The 8,899-nt window shown below is 36.2% G+C and overlaps 2 protein-coding genes across 2 annotated transcripts; one reads left to right on the top strand and one right to left on the bottom strand.

Moving 5' to 3' along the window:
• Positions 1–795: 795 nt before the first annotated feature.
• On the top strand, positions 796–4,959 carry LOC134726838 (putative nuclease HARBI1). Its single transcript, XM_063591243.1, has 3 exons — positions 796–1,383; positions 2,266–2,555; positions 4,764–4,959. Exons 1-3 carry the CDS (start codon positions 843–845, stop codon positions 4,956–4,958), a joined length of 1,026 nt encoding a protein of 341 aa, XP_063447313.1. The 5' UTR covers positions 796–842; the 3' UTR covers position 4,959.
• A 2,859-nt stretch (positions 4,960–7,818) lies between these two features.
• Positions 7,819–8,250, bottom strand: LOC134726165 (myb/SANT-like DNA-binding domain-containing protein 4). Its single transcript, XM_063590567.1, has one exon. It carries the CDS (start codon positions 8,248–8,250, stop codon positions 7,819–7,821), a length of 432 nt encoding a protein of 143 aa, XP_063446637.1.
• Between the last annotated feature and the right edge of the window lie 649 nt (positions 8,251–8,899).

Here is an 8,899-nt window from a genome sequence, read left to right as displayed (position 1 = left end):
ACACGATGCATTACTGGTGAGTAAGACCATGTGTTAAGACACGATGCATTCCTGGTGAGTAAGACCAGGTGTTTAGACACGATGCATTACTGGTGAGTAAGACCATGTGTTAAGACACGATGCATTCCTGGTGAGTAAGACCATGTGTTAAGACACGATGCATTCCTGGTGAGTAAGACCATGTGTTAAGACACGATGCATTCCTGATGAGTAAGACCAAGTGTTGAGACTCGATGCATTCCTGGTGAGTAAGACCAAGTGTTAAGACACGATACATTCCTGGTGAGTAAGACCATGTGTTAAGACACGATGCATTCCTGGTGAGTAAGACCATGTGTAAAGACACGATGCATTCCTGGTGAGTAAGACAAGGTGTTAAGACACGATGCATTCCTGGTGAGTAAGACAAGGTGTTAAGACACGATGCATTCCTGGTGAGTAAGACCAGGTGTTAAGACACGATGCATTCCTGATGAGTAAGACCAGGTGTTTAGACTCGATGCATTCCTGGTGAGTAAGACCATGTGTTAAGATACGATGCATTCCTGGTGAGTAAGACCATGTGTTAAGACACGATGCATTCCTGGTTAGTAAGACCAGGTGTTAAGACACGATGCGTTCCAGGTGAGTAAGACCAGGGGTCTGTTGTTCAACTTGTCGTTAAATTAAACGAGTCGTTAAATTTTACTAATCACTGCGTTAAATTTAATCAGTCCATTATCATGTTGTTCAACTTGTCGTTAAATTTAGTGAGTCGTTTAAAAATGTCAAAGTGTCGTTATATTTAATCGACCTCATTGAGGCTGATTAAATTTTAATCAGTTGATTAACCTCAAACTAAGATGGCTGTCAATGTTTTGTTTCAACCACCTGTTGTAAGAAGAGAGCGACATTTTCGCGGTTTTGACCCTCTAGAAAGGGAATTTTCTGATGAGGAGCTAAGGCAGAGATATAGATTTGGCAGGGAGACTATTGCATACCTGTCAGATTTAATGAGAGGGGATCTTGAGCGTGGGACAAACAAGGAGACAGCCCTTTCAGTGGAACAACAGATTATGATTGCCTTGAGGTTTTATGGAAGTGGATCACACTTGCAAGTAGTTGGGGACACAATGGGATTTGACAAATCAACTGTTTCTCGGGTGATTAACCGTGTGACGGATTCATTAGTTGCCATGAAAGATGATTTCATATCGTGGCCAGATAATCAGAGGAAGAACGTAATAAGGGCTGGGTTTTATGAAAAGGCTGGTTTTCCAAACGTGGTTGGATGCATTGATGGGACTCACATACGGATTACTGGGCCTAGCATTGATGAACCAGCATTTGTTAACCGAAAGGGGTTCCACAGCATAAACGTACAAGCCATTTGTGACCATGAAGGTAATTTAAAACACTGTATTATACCTATTTTATATTTACAACATGCTTTGTGTGCGTCCTTTTTCTTGACATCTTCAATCGTCCTTGACCATACACATGGCTGGTTTTCTGTTGAACTGGTTTTCAGCTTATTTGAAAATCGATGGAAAAAGAAAGACAACTCAATCTTGTCATACTTTCTATTGGATCCGTAGACTCATTGTTTTTTTACCAGAGACATGTCTCTAATTTTACCGTTTCACTTTTCTGTTTTTACTGTTTCACTTTTAAATATGCTGGATCGAGTGAACTGCTAAGAGTTAATGAACATAAATTTATTGATCAAAATAGTTATATAGATTTTGCCAACCCTTATCTGCTTTAGGTAGAATTTGTCACAATCAGGCTTATAAGTTATAAACTTTGAATCGTCAACAAATAGTGTCCCCTTGTAGTTTGAAGAAATTCTAGATCTACCTCTAAATGTTTCAGTGAGAAGACCCCCCCCCCCCAAAAAAAACAAAAACAAAACAAAACAAGCAACAACAACACGTTCTTGAAAAAAAACCATACAAAACTGAAAAACGTGACAACTGAACAAAAAATAAGTATTTATCTGACTGATTGTTTATAAAACTATACATATTTTGCTTTCATCACATTGCAAATTCAGCTAACATTTTAATGACTAGAACTATAATGGACAAACTATATGTATGCACATAAAAGAAGATGTGGTAATGATTGCTTCAATGGGACAAATCTCCACAACAGATTAAATGACACAGAAATAAACAGCTTGGGTCACCATACTTAATCACAATCACTGATTTGCTTTGCCTTGACAAATGAATTATGGAACTACTTTTTTAACTTTTGTAACTATCATATTTTTGTTTAAAGGTAGATTCACCAACATCAGTGCTAGGTGGCCAGGATCAGCACATGATTCTCACGTTTTCAGAACCTCAGCCATAGGACAACATCTTGAGAATGTATATCAAGGAATTGGACAAGGTGTATTGTTAGGAGACAGTGGCTATCCCTGCAGACAGTTTTTGCTGACACCATACAGACAACCAGCTGCTGGAAGAGGTCAAGCAAGGTTTAACAGAAGACATTGCTCAACAAGGTCGACAATAGAAAGGACATTTGGAATATGGAAGAAGCGCTTTCACATTCTAGGATCAGAGGTACAATTAATTCTTTACAAATAATCACAGTATAGTAACATGAATATTTGACATGATGTTTGCCATGTATGCCCTTATATTTTAAAAGTCATTTTTTTTTCTTGTGAGACTGCTGGCTACTAAATCTTTCATTAGTTCATTTTTCGATTTCTCTAAATTTCGGTTAAGGTATTAATGGTCCCCTTCTCTATCTTTTCTATATACATGTAGCTACTATACGTTTTTGGTTTTTTTTTGCTGACCACAGTATGGTTGCCTATAATTGCTTACATCGACTTCATTTTAACTTTGCAGGATACATACATTTTAGTTATAAAATTAACAATCACACCAAATCTCCGTATTTTTATCACGTAATAAAACCCGGAAAAATTGAAAAATCAGTTGTATATTAAAGGGCTTATAAAGCTGACATCAGAAACAAGTTAAATATCAAGCCAGGACAAGAACACAATGATCGACAATTCATCTGCACACAGATCAAAACCCGAAAATTATACTGATAACAGGGATTCAGTTGGAAAATTGGTGATGTTAGTTCGGTAACTTAATGTACCCCAAGGGTGAATGGGGAATAGAAATATGGTCACGTAGTCTTCTTCCGACCGGCAGTAAAATGCTTGCCGAAGTGGGGCGTCCGTTTGGCTGTGCGGGATGTATAAGTAAGCAGTCACGTCCGGTCAGAATGTGGACGTTGAATCCGATGTCTCGAGTAAAGAGAGTGCCACGCTTTGTGCACGTTAAGAACCCTTGCAACGACTCATTGAGGGCCCGTAAGTGGCCTGTTGCAAGGCACAATTTCTGTCCCTATCCAATATACCCTCATTTTCCAGTGGCAGTCCAAATTTCTCCGACCATCATCCCAAATGGCCTCTATTATGACAAGATCTACCTATTGCATTTATTGTGAACTTGTTCTCGGCCTGAATATGCATGAAATTTTGCCACTGGACGTTAAGCAACCAACAACCAACCAAATTATGTAGTCATGTTTGGGTAACTGCTCAAAGTCATTACTATAACTTTATTAAATGGTGAATGTAACAGTACATCATCAGTTGTTGGACTGTTTGTTCAGCTTTATGTTTGATTTGGTCCCTTTTTGTCGAGCCTGCAACTTTTGTTGCAGAAAGCTCGACATAAGGATAGTGATCCGGCGGCGGCGGCGGTGTTAGCTCACTTCTTAAAAGCTTTATATTTTAGAAGGTAGAAGACCTGGATGCTTCATACTTTGTATATAGATGCCTCGTGTTACGAACTTTCCGTCAGTCACATGTCCAATGTCCTTGACCTCATTTTTATGGTTCAGTGACTACTTGAAAAAAAAGTTAAGACTTTTTGTAATGTTAAATTCTCTCTTATTATAAGTAATTGGACAACTATATTTGGTATGTGCCTACCTTGCAAGGTCCTCATGCCTGTCAGACAGTTTTCACTTGACCTCGACCTCATTTCATGGATTAGTGAACAAGGTTAAGTTTTGGTAGTCAAGTCCATATTTCTGATACTTTAAGCAATAGGTCTAGTATATTCGGTGTATGGAAGGGCTGTAAGGTGTTCATGTCTACCTGACAGGTGTCATCTGACCTTGACCTCATTTTCATGGTTCAGTGGTCAAAGTTAAGTTTTTTAGTTTTGGTTTATTTTTCTAATACTTTATGCATTAGATCAACTTTATTTGGTGTATGGAAATATTTTATGATATATATGTCCGTTAAGCAGGTTTTATTTGACCTTGACCTCATTTTCACGGTCCATTGCTAAGTTTATAAAAGTGTTTGTGTTTTGGTCTGTTTTTCTTTTTTTATAAGGAATAAGTCAACTATATTTGTTGTATTGAAGAATTGTTAGCTGTATATGTCTGCCTTGCATGGTTCATTGATCAATGTTTCATTTTCATGGTTCATTGATCAATGTTTCATTTTCATGGTTCATTGATCAATGTTTCATTTTCTTGGTTTATGTTGAGTTTATGTGACAGTTGTAATAAAAGCTTTATATTTAGGTCTATCAAGATAGTATCAATGATTAGTAAAGAAGGCGAGACATTTCAGTGTGTGCACTCTTGTTTAATTAAATTATAGTGTTAACGTTTTTGTAATAGATTTACTTAATCTCAGACTTATTCATGAGCAAGGTTAATTCATGCTACAAACAAATAGTATTTCTGTCACACTTTAAAATAAATGTTTTTTAATTGTATTCCAGATCCGAATGAAACCTGATAAAGCTTGCCGAATTATCATTGCTTGTGGTATTCTGCACAATATTGCCATCATGAGGAATGAACCTGAAGTTGCAGAAGAACAATTGATTGACAATCAACCTCAGATGCCACCATATAATGGTCCACAGGACGGAAAAGGCATACGGGATCATTTTGCTACCACTTTTTTTGCCTAATAAATTGCATGTTTTTATTTTTTCATATTTTCATAAATTGTCTTTCATTAAAAAAATGAGGAAATTTGAAAATAGTAACAAATCTTTGTATGATCAGTTTGGCAATGTGTTGAGAGAGGAAGTGTGCATTTTCACGACTTCAATACTGGTATAGTGATCTATAGTAAATGGTGAGCAGTTAGTCGCCTATGAAATAAAAAACCCAGTAGCCAGGAAACTGTTTGTCAGTACAAGAATAAGAATATTTGGTATGATTGCCAATTGATTATATCAATTACCATATGGAAAAAAAAATTTATTTAAATGCCCATAAAAGGCACAAGCCATGGCCGACAGTGCAAGGACTGTATAGCAAAGTAAGGTCATTTAATTTTTTTGATCTGTGTATCACTTATTATTTTTTGAATGATGGAGGTGCAATATGTGTGTCTAAATTGTAATTACTGGTCTATTTTCTTTTACATAGGAGTGTGCACACAAAATTAAATGAATGTGTTGGCCTCATAGTAATTTCTGAAATACAAATCAACAATATAACAATGAATTTAATACATAGAGGCAAGTGCCTGAGAGAGTGTTACTGGTTCAGAATTGCCACCCACTAACTTCTGCAACAGCTCAATTTGTAGTTCCAGTTTGTTCCTCTCCAAGTCCATATGCACTTTCTGCTTCTCTTGGATTTCTAGTTTACCTTGCAGTGCACGATACTGCATGTCGTGAATATCCTGCACTGTTACCTTTTTCAAAGGTGTTCTCACTGTCCTACAAATAATAAAAACATAATGAATTCTGTAAAAGATCGATTAATTTTACATCTCTTTTTATTGATCGATTCAACGTCATAGTTCCATGAAATAGCCAGTCAGAATATGTCACGTTTTCCGGCTTGAAATATGTGAATAGGTGGGGGAAACTGTCAGAAATATATGAAAAGGTAAAAAAAGAAAACTTGAAATATTGACCAAATAATCTAGCGGAACCTGTTTCAACAACACATTTTTAAAGAGTTCTTGTATACATCCCCATTGTACGGTAGATTTATTTTTTTTAAATCTAAAATTTCGGGAAAATATTCATTCTACTTATGAACTAAAAATCGTTTTTGTTGAAGGTGGCTTACGGTGACCTTCAGTTGTTAATTTCTGGTCTCTTGTGGGGAGCTGTCTCATTGGCAATTATACCACATCTTCTTTTTTTACATTTACAACTTACTTCTGCTTATCTGTCCTATCTGTTTGTTCTTGAATATGTGGTACGACTGTTTGTGTCAGGATGGGGTCATATCCTGAAAGCAGAGACGGACTTGGTGGACTGGAGGGGGGTGGACTGTCCCTTATCAGAGATGCAGCAGATTCATACAAATCCTGGCTGGCATCTTCTTCCGGTAAAGTGGCATTGATAGAGGGTTGATCTGTAATAAACGAGAACAAAATTATTCGTTGATACTGTGTATTAATTCTAAAAGGGGGGCAATTGAAAAGGCATACTATATATATATATCATCATCATTCAATTAAATTCAGATACAATTACTTTAAATTGCAAGATAAAAAATATTGCACAAGACTAAATAAGACCCTATTTCAACCCTTTTCAGATTATCAAGGGTCTCAGCTATAAACTAATATGTGTTCCTGTCTAGGTTCAGTCTGCAACAGCAAATTTATCAACTTTATTTCGGATTTATGACAACCAGTCCGTATCTGTTTTAATATTATAAATCATGACTGGTTTTCGGTCGAAATTAGCTATTGCGGTTCCCTTTAATCCATCAACAGATACCAGTTTAAAGACGACTTGGCGGGCACCTGCAGCCACTTGTGAATTAATGTTGAAAATAATACTTTAAAACTGTTATCAGTTTAAGCAAATGCAATCTTTCAATAGTATATCAAGTGGAAAACCTTCAAACCAACAAAAAACACGATGGCAATCATTTAATGATAGAAAATATTGGTTAAAATAAATTCTAATGCAATTATTTTGTAACAATTGTTCTGATTGGATGACAGCAAGCGTAAAATTCTCTATCTCCTTGTCTGTAACTAGGGAAGCCGACATTTTGAATTTCGGAATGTATTGACATGCTATTTCTACAATAATAAACAAAAAAACTCACTTGTTGCGCCTAAAAATCTCCTTTTTATCAAATTTTATTACATTTTGAAGCGGCACAGAAGCCATAAAACGCCCGGTGTTTATGTTTGACGCCGGAAGCATAACTATGACGTCACCTAGTGTAGGAACCAAAGAAGATGACATTTTTTCGCGGAATTTTCTTTAATGAAGATTTTACACTGAAATAATGATTGAAATTTAATAATGAACTTGTTTTGCATTAGAATAGAGATAACTGTATTGTATTTGAAGCTTTGCGGACGTCCATCGGTAGTTTTACTGTCGCAAATACCCGTTTACCTGTCTCCGCTCCGCGTCGCCAGGTAAACTAAATTTGCGACAGTAAAACTACCGATGGACGTCCTTAAAGCTTCAAATACAATACAGTTATCTCTTAATTGTTATCAGTCACGTGATATCAGTTGGGAATTCCCCTACTTGTTGTGACGGCGGAGCAGACGAAACTTTTACCAAAATTTAATAATGGAAACTATGTATCCCGGTATTAAAAAGGATACAAATATTTGTGTCAATTTCATTGAAAATTAACAAAAACAATAAAAAGAACCTTCAAAACAAAATTTTGCCAAAAATGTTTGTTTTTATATGATAAATAAAAACATGTTAAGTGAAACTGATCAAGTTACTGTTTACAAAGTTCAATAAGAAGGGTAGAGCCTTGAGAAGTTCTAATTAAGGGGAAAACACATTGGGGGATTTATTTCAAAGTGTTAAAAAATATTTACTTACTTGTCTGGAATGATTCAGTTTCAAGTCCACCCTGAATCCCCCTGAAGCTGGTGGTGTCCTTCATAAGATGGATAACTTTCTCGACTGCTGAGCTTGGTTGTTTTGGAGCTGGTCCTCCCCCAGTTTTGAACAACTCACTCCTGTGAGTTGTGTACACAGCCTTGGCCACTCTTGTGGTATTCCTCCACTTGTTCCTAACTTCTGTGGCTGTACGGATGGCAACTCCAAGAGAATTGACTCTGATGGCTATATCATCCCATACCTTTTTTTTCAATTGGTTGGTCACTGTATTTGTAAGTTTTCCATTGATTATACTGGAGTGTTTCTCGACTAGTTGTTGGATCAGGTCTTCCTCTGCCACAGTGAAGTTGGTCTTTTTCAGTCTTTTTAGTTTGCTTGGGTTTGGTTCAGTAGATTCAGCCATTGATTTACAGACAGGATGCTCCAGAACAATGCATGATGGGTAGGTTTTATTTAATCACTTGATTAATCAGTTGATTAAATTTTAACGCATTGATTAATCAGTTGATTACATTTTAATTCATTGATTATTTAATCGACACGTTAAATTTTGTTGAACAACAGAAAATAACAACTCGTTATGTAACGACTGGTTAAAAGATTTAATGACTCGTTAAATTTAATCAATCGTTAAAATAACGACAAGTTGAACAACAGACCCCAGGTGTTAAGACACGATGCATTCCTGGTGAGTAAGACCAGGGGTCTGTTGTTCAACTTGTCGTTAGTGCTAACGCGTCGTTAAAATTTCTTAATCATTCGATTAAATTTAATCATATGATTAGTGTGTTGTTCAACTTGTCGTTAATTTTAACGCTGCGTTAAAAATGCTAAAACTGTCGTTAAACTTAATCGACCTCTTTGAGGTGTATTAAATTTTAATCATATGATTAAAGCATCCAAGATGGCTGCAGTACCAATGCAAAAATAAGTTTATCCTTGAAATATGAGATTAGCTCCTGGAAAGAGATTTCAGCTATGAAAGAGCTTTAATATTTGAAAGAAACACAATATATTTGCTAGGAGTTGAGTTGACACATAAATTGGCAAGA

Source organism: Mytilus trossulus, chromosome 7 (genome assembly GCF_036588685.1).
Source record: "Mytilus trossulus isolate FHL-02 chromosome 7, PNRI_Mtr1.1.1.hap1, whole genome shotgun sequence".
NCBI classification, from domain to species: Eukaryota; Metazoa; Mollusca; class Bivalvia; order Mytilida; family Mytilidae; genus Mytilus; species Mytilus trossulus.
This window is presented reverse-complemented; position numbering and strand designations above follow the sequence as displayed.

What these genes read in the sequence shown, in the direction of transcription:
- LOC134726838 (XM_063591243.1), top strand. Translation starts at nt 843, where the DNA reads ATGGCTGTCAATGTTTTGTTTCAACCACCTGTTGTAAGAAGAGAGCGA. An exon ending in AGCCATTTGTGACCATGAAG is followed by an intron (nt 1,384 to 2,265) that starts GTAATTTAAAAC and finishes TTTTGTTTAAAG; the next exon opens with GTAGATTCACCAACATCAGT. An exon ending in TTCACATTCTAGGATCAGAG is followed by an intron (nt 2,556 to 4,763) that starts GTACAATTAATT and finishes ATTGTATTCCAG; the next exon opens with ATCCGAATGAAACCTGATAA.
- LOC134726165 (XM_063590567.1), bottom strand. Translation starts at nt 8,250, where the DNA reads ATGGCTGAATCTACTGAACCAAACCCAAGCAAACTAAAAAGACTGAAA.